This window comes from Gobio gobio (genome assembly GCF_949357685.1).
Source record: "Gobio gobio genome assembly, chromosome: 5".
Classification (NCBI taxonomy): Eukaryota; Metazoa; Chordata; class Actinopteri; order Cypriniformes; family Gobionidae; genus Gobio; species Gobio gobio.
Genome location: NC_137101.1, coordinates 43,896,215 through 43,911,400, shown reverse-complemented (window position 1 = coordinate 43,911,400; position 15,186 = coordinate 43,896,215). Strand labels below are relative to the sequence as shown.

Sequence of the window (15,186 nt, the reverse complement as noted above, 5' to 3'; positions counted from 1 at the left end):
TATATTAACATATACTGTATATTTTGGCCCCAGCTGGACCTTTGTCAACTACGTCAGTATTTTTCAGGGAAAGGTTTTTTTATTGTGTAAAAATTTTAAAACATCAATGGAACCACATGATAGTATGTCTTAATTACCTAAGAAGATTGGTGATATATCTTTTAATATTAAAAGGAGTGAGCAGAATTAAGGAATTTAGAAAGTGGGTTGTAAAAAGTGGGTTTTATTTTTTAACATCTAAAACATGTTTTGTCCCTTTTATCTCAAGAATCAGTGAAATACCAAATTTAAATATGAGACGTTTGTGTTCTTTTATTCATTTGAAACGATAGTTTTGAGTGTTTTTGTCTAATAAAGGTCATATAAGTCCATTAACTCTTTGGATTAATTTTTCTTTCTGTTAATTATTTGCACTTTAAACAGGACAAACGCACAGAAAAACTCCTGGTGAAGTGACTGAGGTCCACGTGACAGTATTATAAAGATGACGTTTATTAAAGAGGAGACTGAAGACATGAAGATTGAAGAAACATTCAGAGTGAAAGATGAAGAAACTGAGGAACAAACAAAGATTGTGTTTATTAAGGAGGAGATTGAAGACATAAATATGACATTTGTTAAAGAGGAGAGTGAAGACATGAAGAATGAAGAAACATTCAGAGTGAAACCAGAAGAAACTGAGGAACAAACAGGTTGGTTTCATTCTCAAAGCTGAACTCAGTCATTTGATCCTTATTAAAATGTCCAGCTCTACAGAAATGAAGGATAGTTCTGAACTGAAAAAGGGACTTTGGTGGTGGCGGACGAACGCGGTCATCCACACCTTTATAAATGGTGAGCCAGTACTGATAATAAATCCAAAATAATCACTGCCAGGACAGATCATAAATCAATGTGCTTAGAACTATTTTCTATTTAATGATCTGTACATTTATATGTAAAAAGTCATATGTAGAAAAAGAGTGACTGATTTGAAAAAGTATTAATAAAAATGCAAAAAGTAACATAACATATGAAATAGGGTTGCTCCCTGACTAAAGATTTTTCTAGTCGACTAGTAGTCGTTCATTTAAAGCCATTAGTCAACTAATCACACGTTTATATTATAGAACCTATTAATATAACCTATTCCGTGCTCAAGCGCACGCGCAAAATTCATACGGATTACATAAACAGAGAGTATTTCTTTTTAAATTTACATTTTATAATGTTACTAAGATTAGGGCTACATCAAAACTGTCAAAGAAGGCCATTTCTACCCTGATTTTAACGCTCTAAATTAGTCAAGACTCTAAGAATTGATTATGCTTTTTTAATATTGCCTTTTATGTGGTCTGTACTAAAGCTGTTTGTGAAGGTAAAAGGTCTGCAAAGATCAATGTGCAAGATGAATAAAGTTATTGTCTCTAGGAAAGAATCGATTCTGAACTACCGAAACAAGTCATCAGTAATTTCAGTCTCACTTCTGGTAACATGGCGGACGCTGGCTAAAGTGATGCTAACAGTTTATGAGCTTGTAGCAAATGTTTAGAAATCAGATCAAAATTAATTGAAACATTTTGATATTTTTATGTAAAATAATATTGGGCATATGTTAAAATCCGTATTGAATGGTTTCATCAAACACTTGATTGAAAGTCGTGCAAAAATGCACTTGTCCACATAGTTCACACTGCCCGATTTTGACTCGCTGACAGGTTTCGCGAAATCATCGACAAATGCCCTAAATCATAGGCAAATCGGTGCTCGTGCACGTGAGTGACAATCACACAGTGTGAATTATCAAAGACGTGATCTGAGAGAATCACAGAGGAGTCACGACGCCGTGAGATATTTGGTGATAACTGTGATCCAACAACGTGCAGTCTGAACTCTGCATTAGTGTCTTTTTTTTCAGTGTGAATTTGGCAAATAATGTGGCCAGTAAGGGGTCATTCACACTGGGTCATGTCACCTTTATTAATATAGCGCTTTATACTATACAGATTGTTTCAAAGCAGCTTTACAGTGATAACAGGAAAATAATGCAAACATTATTTATTTTTAAATATTATTTAATTTAGGTCTAAATAGAAAACAGTGTCATTGTTCAGCTGAAGTCAGTTCAATGTTGTAAAGATCATCAAGTATTATGCTGCCTTCACGTGCTATCGGAAATTTGATAATTCCCAATTCTGAAGTCATATTACGAGCTCATCGCAATGGGAGGGTGTTTGCAATTTTCACATCATTTACAATAATTCCGAGAGCATGTGAAGGCAGCATTAAATCTGTATTTCATCTGTAAATATAATTGACCATTTCTTCTTGGTCAAACTGGGTTTTAGATGAGGAGTTTGATAACTGCCAGCTTGAAAGTATTTGGATGTGTCCTAGACAAAGTAAAGAGTAAACAGTATTGTGAAAAGGTTCTGAGATTACAGGTAACAACTCTTTCAGTTTAGCCTGACAAGCCAGACCCACATTAAGATGTTGGGTCAGGAAACTCACCATTGGCAGGGCTCAATACGAGGGGCGGGATAAATGGTTGTCTTTCAAATTCCCTCTGCACGCAATTGGATAGCGCTACAACCAACCAGAGCAAAGAAGAAGGTGAAGCCGAGCTAACGTTAGTTGATAGACTTTCGCCGTATCCGGTAGGCAAAACTTCGAACATATCTTCTTTTCTTAAGAATGACTTCAGTGCCGTTCTTTGTTCTTTTCTCAAAGAAAAGCTTAACTCCAAGTCTTCCAGAGTCGTGGCCAAAGCCGATTCAAAAGACAGCTGTTCGTCAGTTTCTTTGTTTACGAGTAGCACGCTGAACCTCCGCAACTCTGCCGTGACGTGCCGTCATTATGTTAAGCCCGCCCACCGACTCTACACACGCTGTGATTGGCCTGACCAGAGTTTGGTTTTTCCAGCTCTCAGGTCTACGGAGAGTTGCTAGACTACACTCGCGGCAAAATTAATTTTCTGCCGCTAGGGTGCGTCTAGATTTCTAGGCTACTTTCAGTTGCTTTGTGGGTATAGAATTCAGCATGCATGCCTAAATGTTTGGTTTCTGTTGTTTTGTGCCATTTGTTAATGTGTATTTATCGTTTCACATTTGACCTGACAGCACTGAAAGAGGAGAGTGAAGTCCTGAATGAAACCGAAGAGAAAGACCAGTATGAGGAACATCATGATTTCACAACTGGAGAAAAATCGTTTTGTTGCTCACTGACTGAAAAGACTTCCTCACAAAAAAGAGCTAAAAAAACACAAACTAACTTCACCTGCCAGCAGTGTGGAAGGAGTTTCAAGAAAAAGGGAAGCCTAAAAAGCCACATGAGCGTTCATAACAGAGAGAAGCCTTACACCTGCCCTCAGTGTGGAAAAGGTTTCACTCAAACAGGAAGCTTTAACAGGCACATGAGACTTCACAATGGAGAGAAGCCTTACACCTGCCAACAGTGTGGAAAGAGTTTCACAACAGAACTAAACCTAAGGTATCACTGGAACAGTCACACTGGAGAGAAACCATTCACATGTGATCAGTGTGGAAAGAGTTTGAGACACAAAGTAACCCTTAAACAGCACATGAGGCTTCACTCGAGAGAGAACTGTTTTACATGTCAACAGTGTGGAATGACTTATAAAGACAGTAGACACCTTGAGAATCATATAATAAGTCACACTGGAGAGAAACCTTTCATGTGCTATCAGTGTGGAAAAGGCTTTACACTTAAAGGAAACCTTCAATCTCACATGAGAGTTCACACCGGAGAGAAGCCTTTCACTTGCCCTCAGTGTGGAAAAAGTTTCACACTTAATGGAAACCTTCAGACTCACATGAGAGTTCACACTGGAGAGAGGCCTTTCACGTGTCTTCAGTGTGACGAGAGTTTCACGTATAAAAGAGACCTGAAGCGCCATTGGCAAACTTGTTGTAGAAACGCATCACAGGGTTCCTCAGCGTGGCAAGATGCTTAGAAAAAGGAGTGATTTCATAGTCATTTGTGCAACAAATATTGTCTTTTATAACAACCCTCTACAATGCGAGTAAATCACTCGCATATGTGAGTAAATCTTCACTCTGGCGACTAAATAATATCTATCCTTAGCCATTGGCTATTAATGCTTAGAATTTACCGCGCCAGTGTGTGTGTTAGAGGCTAAGAATAAGTTTAGCATAGATATATTTTCCCTCGCTGACCACTCAGAGAAACGGTTTCGCTCACCGTCAAGCGATTTCAGTCTATTTCAGTTCAGCTCAATGGATGTGCCTGTATTTGACGTACCGCAAACTCTAGTGTGAAGGCGCACTACTCGCTGTCACATTGCTGAGAGCGCAAATATATTATCATTTTTTTTTACAGAAACACTGAATGATCAATAATATCTTAAGCACCACCACCAGTCCTCAATTCAAATATCAAATATGCATTCATACATTTTATAATATATATATATATATATATATATATATATATATATATATATATAATGTTATATTATGGCTGTCAAGCGATTAATCGCGATATATAAAAGTTTGTTTACATCATATGTGTGTGTATAATTATATATATTTGAATACACACACATATATGCATGTATATCCTGTGTATATAATTTATATTATAAAAAAAATTCTTATATATAGACATGCCTGTGTGCGTATTTATATACATATAATAATTATACACAGTGCACACACTTATTATGTAAACACAAACTTTTATTTTTGATACGGTTAATCGTGATAATCGTTTTGACAGCACAAATATAAATAAAATAGTATATAATTCTGGCGAGTAAACTAAAACAATTACTAGCCAATGGCGATTATGTTGCCACAGTGTGCGTAGAGGGTTGTATAAATTATTTTTTTTTTGAAAATAATTTTCATATTGCATATTTGTATGGTCAATATTGGTAAAAATGTACCAACAAACACATTTAAAAAATAAACACTTTATGGCATACAATAGAAATAACTTTTTTCCCAGTAGATTTCACTCAAATTTGTTATCCCTAATACACTCTGATAACTTGGAGAGCTGTGTAATTTGTTGAGGTTGTGAAGAAAACTGAGACAATCAACAACTCAAACTGATTATCATTGAGACAACAGTGAAATATCATGACAATGACTCCCAGGGTAAGCATACGAGGGGAAAAGCAGAGAACCTAATACTGAGCCCTGTGGCACACCATACTTGTGATTGATTCATAAGACGGCCTTCATTTACACAAGCAAAGTTGTAGCGGTCGATGTCCCTAAATGGCAACATAATTATCAATCTATCCAAGAGAATGTCATAGTCTTTGTTGTCAAAAGATCTAATAGCAGTCGATTTCTTACCTTTTTTATGTACAGTGACAGATGCTGACATGTCAAAAACACAGGTGTTTGATCTGCATTACCTATCTGATCCAGGCGATATGAGTGTTTTTTTTTATTTAAGCCGATCACATAGTGCTGAAAAGATAGCAGCTTCTCCCTGAAGTTGAAGGGCAAGCACTGGGCAAGACTTGTTCTGTGGCGTAATGCTAGTCCATTACACTGCATCAAAGTGGCCGCTTCCAAGAAATTGAAAGGCAAGCCTCTTTTTTTTTCAGATGTACTTCCAAAAAAAAAAAAACTTTGTCTTGTACTCAGAACAATACCGTAATATAAAATGGCACAAGACAATATCTATGCAAGTAAAATTTAGGCTATGTTCATCTTGAGATTAATGTGGATGAAATGTGATTTGTATTATTTTTATTTTGTTTGGTTTGGCTGTTCACATGACTTTATAAATGTGGCCCATATCAGATACTTGCCTGAACAGGTGATGCTCCTACATGTAATTTATTTATATCTGTCACTTTGTCTTGATGTGAAATTGTAAAGATAATTTACCTCTTTTAAAAACACCTTCAATTATCAAATTTCCTTTCACAAATAGTCATATTTATTGCTACCTTAAACAACTTAAAACCAACTAAATGAAGTTGAAATGTCAATCTCTTTAATTGTTTGCATTTTTGCAACAATATGTTGAACACCAAAGTTGTAACCTTCCCAAAAGCAGACTAAACAGATTTTGAGTAAAATTAAATAAATTTAATTGAATAAAAACTGAATTAGAATGAATTAATAAATGTCAATGAAACTAATAAGCATTTTAGTCAAAAGGTTCTTGGCATGGTAGTTTTTCTGCAATATCGAACATGTTAGGCGGAGCTCTATATATGATTAAGCATCTTCTGGGTCTTATCAGACAGGGATTTGCTGTACTTGTACATCGGTCCAATCAAATAAACTCAACAACAACAACAACAAAAAATTATAAACTACAACAGTTGTGTAGCATTACATTGAAATTATACCAGTTTATACTTCAGATATTTAACTCAACTACAGTGCCTTATGGTGGTGGGGTAAGTTAAAACGCTGGCTCAATTTACTCCACAGCATTTGGCTCACTTTGCCCCATAGTTGCCATTTTTGATAAAACTAGCTAGTTTACCAATTTTTGCATTTCTGAGCGTTTACTTCAGGGCTGTGCAGAGACCTTTGGAGGGGCAGGTGCTCAAAGTATAAAAGGGGCACATGGAACTAGGGCTGGGCGATATGGCCAAAAAGTGATCTTGATAAAATCTTTTCATATCAGTCGATATCGATAATTATCACGATAAATGTCAAATATTTATTTATTTCAAATTTAAAGGCAGATTTTTCCTCCTAAGTGAAAGTTGTAGAAACCAGACTGTTAATTGTGGTTTTAAACTACTTTTTTATTTTTCAGAATATGACAAATACTTCACGTTTTTGAATTCCTTACACTTTTCCAGTCATTTTTCCTTAACAAAATACATTTTCTTAATAGAAAAAAATGAATGTCTTAGTTTCTGCATGTTCTAATTGGTGATATTGTTTCTAGTCATGAAGCAGATTTGTGTTGCCTGACTTTGGCATATATCTTCAGCACAGTTTGCAGTGCAGTATTAATAATATTACATGTTTTGTCTTAGAAATGCACATTTGACAGTGAATGGACAGTAGTAGTTGCTTGATTTAGGAAGATGCAGATGTAAATTTATGTTCATTAATAAAAACACAGACATCTGTAAAAATTGTAACAACCTCATTTTTATATGGTAAAATTTAAATATTACGACTGAATTTTATTCAAATTAACCATTGGTCTCCTTAATATCAGATTTAGATCATGATAACCACAGTTAAAAACATGCATAGGCCTATAGCTCTTTACTACCATGGTAAAATGTATCTATATGGTTTATATGGTATTTGTATGAAAAACAGTCGACCTAGCCGACGTTTCTTAATTTAGAAAACAGCAGTGTGCTGCAGGTTTTTTTTTTATGTTTCTAGGCAACCCCTGGAATCAGCTGTGCTGTCAGTCTAATTAAGATAACCATCACCACAACGGAAGGCCCGCCTCTCCATTCATTCGATTGGACAATAGGAAAAAAAGGCGATGGCGTTGGACGCTTTTCCACTCAGAGTTGATTTATTTTTCAACTCCAGGCGCTCGAAACGCTCCTTCTAAAACGTGGGGCGCATAAACAGCGCGCATAACGCTCTCTGCCACCAGAAATCTATTCAAAAAAGGCACTTTATGAGATATATTAGCTGATTAAATAATTGTTATGTGACCATGGCAAGATGTAAAGATTGCTAAAAGTGTTTGTTACTGGCTCACTGTGACTGACCTGCTGGGCTGCAAATGCTGCCAAGGCTGACTGCTACAAGAAAATAAGAGGGAGATGCTCACAGAGGCTGCTGCACACCATGAGCTGCAGTTAGAGAAAATAAGATACCAGATTCAAAAAAGCGTGGGAAATAATCTGAGAAAGAAACATTAACCAGCTGAGGAGTCTGGGGGATCTTGCTGTGTCATTTCCTCAAGGAACTGCTTGACAGATGGGAGGACCTTCACCGGAGTTTTAAATGCACTCTCTCTACAGGTCCACAGAGTATCCAACAGTTTCTTCAGCTCCAGAATACGCTGATCGGGGTGCGTCCTCTTCTGCATTTGAATGTCGTTTTGATGAGTTGGCCATAAAAGTGACAAAACAGATGTTTGACTTTGCACTTTCTACCAATAACAGATTAAGGCAGTGTGCCTGACAGTGCACATACAAGGCCTTTGGATTTTTCCTTAGGGTACTGGACTGCAGTCCCTTATAGTGCCCACTCATGTTTGCAGCCCCATCATAACCTTGACCCCGGATGTTTTCTATTTTCAGGTAATTTTCTTCCAGTAGAGCCATCACAAGATTTTCAAGTGCATCTCCGCTTGTTGAATGCACATTACACTCCTGAATGAATCACTCCTTTATTTTCATGTTGTGTACATATCTCACAACAAAGAAAACCTGTTGATGTCGTTTCATCCAGAAGTATGGAAAAGATTTTGCTCTCTTGAATTTCTTCTCTGGTGACACGTTTTACTGATATAGCCAAAGCTTTGATTAAGCCGTTCTGTTCGAGAGGAGCGAGACAAGAGGTCTTTTTGGGGTTACTTGCTTCTCTTTTATAGCATCAAGGTGTAATTTAATTACACTGTCATACTTGCTGAACAACTCCACTAACTTCCCTTGATTTTGGCTTGATGAAGACTCCTCATCTCCCCTGAAAGACATGCCCTGTCTTGCCAGGAAAAGAATAATGGCAATCAAACGAGACAACACTTCTCTGTTCCTCTCCCTCTCTTTGTCTTTTGCAGCTTGTGACTCAAGGTCACCTACTTCAAAAGCTGCCTCCAGTTTTTTTTTCTTGAAGGAGTTCCACCTCACCATACCACACGTGAGCCTCTGAGGCACTGTGCTCTTACATTTTTTCCAAAGTCTTCCTCCAACGATTTAACCCTACAGTTTTCCAGTTAGTGTGACTCTTGTATCTTTCATCATTAAAAAAAAGACGGCAGCTGAAACAAAACATTTCTAGAGATTATTCTAGCCATGGGTTATTTTCGTACCACTTCTTCTGAAATGACCGTCCCTCTACATTCTTTGGAAATGACAGTGCTGGTTGGCAGGGTCCAATATTATCACACATTCGGATAAAGGCCTCATCGTACTTTATGTTGAATTGTAGGACGTGGGCAGGGTCAGTTGGGTGTTGTAGTCCATGTAGGTTTGAGAATAGCCCCTCTCTGGCTTCTGTCTCCTTCTCCTGGCCTGCTGTTCCCTGCACTGTTTCTGACGCTTGTGCCTGTACATTTCCCTCTTTCTCTTCAGCCTCTATCTCCATCTCATCATCTGATCTATTACTTTCCACTCTCTGTCCATCTAGAAACAATGCATAATTTTAGCATTAATCTATTATTTTAACCATCACTACTACTCATGCACCTAATCAATACTACCTTAAGTATTGATACAACACATTTAAGAACTGATACACTGCAATATAATTTGACATTGATATTTTTAAATGTATAATTTCCAGAGATGTATTATTGAGTTTACAGGCTATAGTGATTTTGCTGTTGTAAACACTACTGTTGCAGATTTTTTTTTTTTCATATTAAAATCAGACTGTAAAAAAATATGGATGTAGTGTCCGTGATGTCACCCATAGGATTCTGAAGAGCAGTTTTGAAGCGTAAAGTAGAGTTGAGCTGGCCGTTGCCATCTTGACAGTGCATCACTTCTGGATAACAGAAAATGGGCAAAGAGGTGGGATGTGGGTGGAGCTGAGGTGACGTAATGACTTATGTGGCGTTCACACCGGAAGCGATTGACGCAAATAATTTACGCGAAGGTGGACGTTTGAACATTTTGAGTTTACTCGCTTCATTTGCCCGAATCGCGCGTGACATTCACTGCACAACAGACGCAAATTCGCGTCATGGGAGGGGCTTTTGCCAGCGGCTCGTCTTGTTGAGAAATGGCTGACATGGGCTCTGTTTACACAACTTTTTTTGTTAAAATCTACTGTTAATGTGTGACAAAACGTAGTTTTAAGACTTTCAGGCGATAATGTAGTTTAAATTTCAAATCTGTGGTTTATTTATATAAAGAGTGCCTATTTCAACATTTTAGCTGGCGTTTTCGGAGTTGTGAGCTCGGATCAGCGGCGGTTCTCAGACCCAAATATTCACCCCTCATCAACCGCGTGAAGCCATCAATGAAAACCATCAAGGTGTGGCCTGCGGGGGTTGATTCCACACTCCAGGAAAGGTTTCTAAACACAGACTGGAGTATGTTTGCTTCTCAAGCCACCAGTGGCGCTCACACGGACATTGACTCCTACACCTCCTCAGTATTGGATCATATCAATACCACCATCGACAGTGTTACAACCCAGAAACAGATCACCACATACCCAAATCAGAAGCCTTGGATGAACAGGGAAGTACGACTCCTGCTGAAGTCACGCAATACTGCCTTCAGATCAGGAGATGCACAAGCCTACAGCGCATCCAGGGCAAACCTGAAGAGGGGCATCAAAAAGGCCAAGCACTGCTACAAGCTTAAGATTGAGGGTCACTTTTCCAACTCTGACCCTCGACGCATGTGGCAGGGCATCCAGGCCATCAGTGACTACAAACCCCCCCACTCCACCCCCGCAGCCACTGATGTCAACTTCCTGAATGAGCTAAATTACTTTTATGCTCGTTTTGAAAGAGACAACAGAGAAACTGCCACCAAGCTCAAACCCTCAGCTGACCACCCACCAATCACACTCTCCACCACAGATGTCTGCAAGGCACTGAGCCGGATCAGCGCGCACAAGGCTGCTGGACCAGACAACATCCCTGGACGTGTGCTCAGGGCATGTGCGGAGCAGCTCGCTGGGGTTTTTACAGACATTTTCAACCTGTCTCTCGCCCAAGCAGCTGTACCATCATGCTTTAAACGCACTTCCATTGTGCCAGTGCCGAAACACTCCAGCCCGAGGTGCCCTAATGACTACCGCCCTGTAGCACTCACACCCATCATTATGAAGTGCTTTGAGCGGCTGGTCCTGGAACACCTAAAAGACTCTATACCATCCACATTGGACTCACACCAGTTTGCCTACCGCAGCAATAGGAGCACAGAGGATGCCGTTTCCATGGCACTGCACTCTGTGCTCACCCATCTGGACAGTAAAAACACTTATGCACGCATGCTGTTTGTTGACTTCAGCTCAGCATTCAACACTGTCATCCCATCCAAGTTAATTGCCAAACTTGGAGACCTGGGCATCAACACTTCAATGTGTAACTGGATTTTGGACTTCCTAACTGACAGACCCCAGAATGTTCGATCAGGATCCACCTGCTCCACATCCATCACACTCAACACTGGTGTACCACAGGGCTGTGTGCTAAGTCCGTTTCTCTACTCCCTCTTCACCTCCGACTGCAAGCCTGTGTATGGAACTAATTTCATCGTCAAGTTTGCGGACGACACTACGGTGATTGGTCTCATCAGCAACAACGATGAGACTGCCTACAGGGAAGAGATCCAGCACCTGGCCACATGGTGCGCTGATAATAACCTGCTCCTCAACACCACCAAAACGAAGGAGCTCATCGTGGACTTCAGGAAGGAGTCAAGAGGCACACACGACACCATCCACATCAATGGAATGGCTGTTGAGCGTGTCTCCAGTTTCAAGTTCCTGGGGATCCACATCTCGGCGGACATGTCGTGGACGACCAACACCTCCAGCCTGGTCAAGAAGGCTCACCAGCGCCTCTTCTTCCTGAGGACACTGAGGAAGAATCAGCTCTCCTCGGCCATCCTGGTGAACTTCTACCGCTGCGCAATAGAAAGCATCCTGACCAACTGTGTGGCAGTGTGGTATGGGAGCTGCTCTGTTGCGGAGCGCAAGGCACTGCAGCGGGTGGTGAAAACTGCCCAGCGCATCACAGGGACTCCACTGCCTGCCATCGAACACATCCAGAGGAAACGCTGCCTGCATCGAGCTCGCAGCATCCTCAAGGACTCCTCTCACCCAGCCCACAGACTGTTTTCTCTCCTGCCCTCCGGCAGGCGTTTCAGGATCTTCCGGACCAGGACCAGCAGACTAAAGAACAGTTTTTTCCCCAGAGCTGTCTCTTTATTGAACTCAAACCCCCGTTGATCCACTTCCCTCATAAACTGATAACTCTCCTACCTCACATCTGCCTTCACTTTGTTATTTGCACTACTGACTGTTTATTACAGTAACAACTGTTTACTTATGCATTCTGCACCACCATACCGTAACTGGATAATGCTCATCTGCACTGCCGACTGTATTTACAGTAACAATGTTTACATTTGCATTTTGCACCGTACTTCTAACTGGAATATGCAACCACTTTCCACTGCACTTTTACACTTTCTTTCGGATAGCTCTGTCCATAATTTATTGTACTAACTTAATCCACTGCTATATTCCTCATATTAGCCTAACATATTATTGTATACCTCTAACTGTAAAATTCTGTTCAAGTAATAACCGTCTGTATATTTATTCATAGTACATAGTCACCTGTAAATTCTGTTTATAGTAATAGCCATCTGTATATTTATTCATAGTACATATTCACCTGTAGATTCTGTTTATAGTAATAGCCATCTGTATATTTATTCACTGTATATATTCATCTGTAAATTCAGTTCTACTTATAGTAATAACCATCTCTCTACTTATACATATTTATATATATTCAGAACATTTTTATGTCCTGCACTTACGCAACCATTGTATATATCCTGCACTTGCTGCTATTGCACTTCTGGTTAGACCTAAACTGCATTTCGTTGCCTTGTACTTGTACTTGTGTAATGACAATAAAGTTGAATCTAATCTAATCTAATCAACGCCGACGAGAGCAACCTTTCCTCGGCCAGTCCTACTGCCGTCTGCCGCTGGCTCTGATGTCTCTGTGGTGTCTCGAGCTATAATTCGTCTTGTAACAGGCGATCTTTGGTCTCATGGATCTATAATTTGTTCCCTGGCAAATCGTTTAGGCTGAGGGCAAAGTGAAGGTTCATTACTTTTTTATTTTTAGGCTATAACTGTACGTTACAGTTGTAGCCTACTAGCACTGACTTTGAATGTTTGACTGAATTGTTTGCTTTATTTCATGTATAGCTTATTATACCTTTTACTTATACTTTTGTATTATTGATCATACATAAACTTGCAGTTAACAAAAAGAGACTGGGTTGTGTTTCATGTCATTTAATGTTATCACAGTGATAATCATATTGTCTGAACCAGATATTAATATACAGATTTTCTCCTCATTGTTGTCACTACTAGAGCAAGCCCCTGATTGGTTAACGTGGCGCGAATATCCGCCAAAGTTCAGATTTTTCAACTTGAGCGTTTCGCGGGAATCACGCGTTCAAAACGCTCAATTCGCGCGAATGGTGTCATTCGCACCGCCGAATGCCATTTCGGTCTCTGCATCGACTTAACATGTAAATCACTTGCGCGAATCGCGCCAAACGCGTCCGGTGTGAACGCACCATAACCGACAGCAGATAATTGGCTACCCACCTGTCACTCAAAGTGCCCACGCCCTTAATTATGCAGAACTTTAAGGCTTACTATAATGTATAATATAAAAAAATTCACCACGTTATCATAAAGGGAAAAATTAGCCATATAGACCAAAACCACAATTTTTACCATACAGTAAAATTCTGCTCCCTTGTGGAGCCTGTCTCTAGTGGCCAGTCGATGAATTGTACCCGTCCTTCGGATGAGACGTTAAACCGAGGTCCTGACTCTCTGTGGTCATTAAAGGGTAACTAAACCCTAAACCAACTTTTTTTAGTTTATGATCTGTAATACTGGGGCTTTATTAATGCTGTTCATTAATTAGAGTAAATGTTTTGACATTTGGGTATAAAGTGTTTTAATTCTATAAAATATGGTGTAAAACCGCCAAAGTGCTGCCCTCTTAAGGTTGAACAGTGGCTACTGCGGTTTAATTTTCCTATTGGACGTTGTGGTACATCGTGACGTATGATGGTTCTTCCAACGGCTCACTATCCGCGCCCCTGGCACGAGCTCACCACGCCCTCAGAAATGTTTTCCCCAATCCCATGATGAAAACGGCTTCACTCCAGAATGAACTGTCATGTTACATGAAGTAGAAACATTATGAATGAAACTTACTTTACACTTGCTTTAACATTGTATTGAAGAAAATGCGGTTAAATAATGCAGTTGTCAGTACACATCAGGCTTTTCTTGCGATATTATTGCCGCCCGTCATGTGTACAGGTAAGTTTCATACATGAGACGCACTTTCAAACCCTGACATGCAAGTGGTTGCCGTGGTAACGAACAACAATACCGTAGCGTGCTGGCATATATAGTCTTTTATTTGAGGAAATCTGTTTATTATAGGCTTTTAGGTCTGAACTTATTGGTCCTGCGCTGCTTATTGATTCGGTTAATTTGAATGAAAATACATTGCATGTATATCAGATATCTGATCTATTTTTAGTGGCATTCAGTGTAAGGATTTGACTGTTCATAGATTAGGTCAGGTGTCTTGCGCTGCTGCTTCACTGGCATCGTCGGCATCGGGAGTTAACGCAGTTTGAGCCAGCGGCTCGCATTGATAAGGCTCTGGGTCTGTGTCTACAGACAATTCACCCTCCTCCACTTCAGGTGAAGGTAGGAGAAATGACCGCTCTGTTACAAAGCTACTGGCGTCATTCCAGTCATTCTCCATCTTTGCGTCTTTGGTAAATGTTTTACAGATGTGTCTGAAACTACATGTGAAATTTTTTTTTTAACATTCTTTGACCCCAAAATGTCAATTCTGATTCAGGCATCTACAATACACCATGGAGCTCTGCTACTTGGTCCTCCTTTGATCTTATTACTCTTCCTACTTGCAAAAATATTATCAAACATTTAAGACCAACTGTCTGTCCTCGTTATGTCATGCCCACTCACTTTTTAAAGCAAGTTGGTGCAAATGTGCTATTTTTTGTAAACTTGAGTCTGAGCACTGGATAGCCTTAAACATGTAACAATTACTCCAATTTTAAAGCCCCCAAATTCAGATACATATGTCTTAGCCAACTTTAGACCAATCTCTAACTTCCCTTTTAAGGCCAAAATTTTAGAGAAAGTGGTGTTATTTCAATTACAGGCCTTTCTTAGTGAAAAACATATTTATTAAACTTTTCAATCTGGTTTCAGAAAATTACACAGTACTGAATCTGCTCTACTAAAAGTCTCAAATGACATCCTATTG

At 39.5% G+C, this 15,186-nt stretch overlaps 2 protein-coding genes across 2 annotated transcripts in view; both read left to right on the top strand.

Moving 5' to 3' along the window:
* LOC307126529 (uncharacterized protein) overlaps positions 1 to 15,186 on the top strand; it is a 1,210,917-nt gene that overhangs the window by 975,482 nt on the left and 220,249 nt on the right. The window contains exon 5 of the mRNA XM_079817092.1: positions 13,716 to 13,888. The gene's annotated coding sequence lies outside the window, so the exon portion shown is untranslated. The remainder of the gene's footprint in view (positions 1 to 13,715; positions 13,889 to 15,186) is intronic.
* LOC307126311 (uncharacterized protein) lies at positions 485 to 4,373 on the top strand (the record flags this gene model as incomplete). Its single annotated transcript, XM_079816776.1, has 2 exons — positions 485 to 692; positions 3,099 to 4,373. The coding sequence occupies 2 exons, from the start codon at positions 485 to 487 to the stop codon at positions 3,950 to 3,952; spliced, it is 1,062 nt and encodes a 353-aa protein (XP_079672902.1). The 3' UTR covers positions 3,953 to 4,373.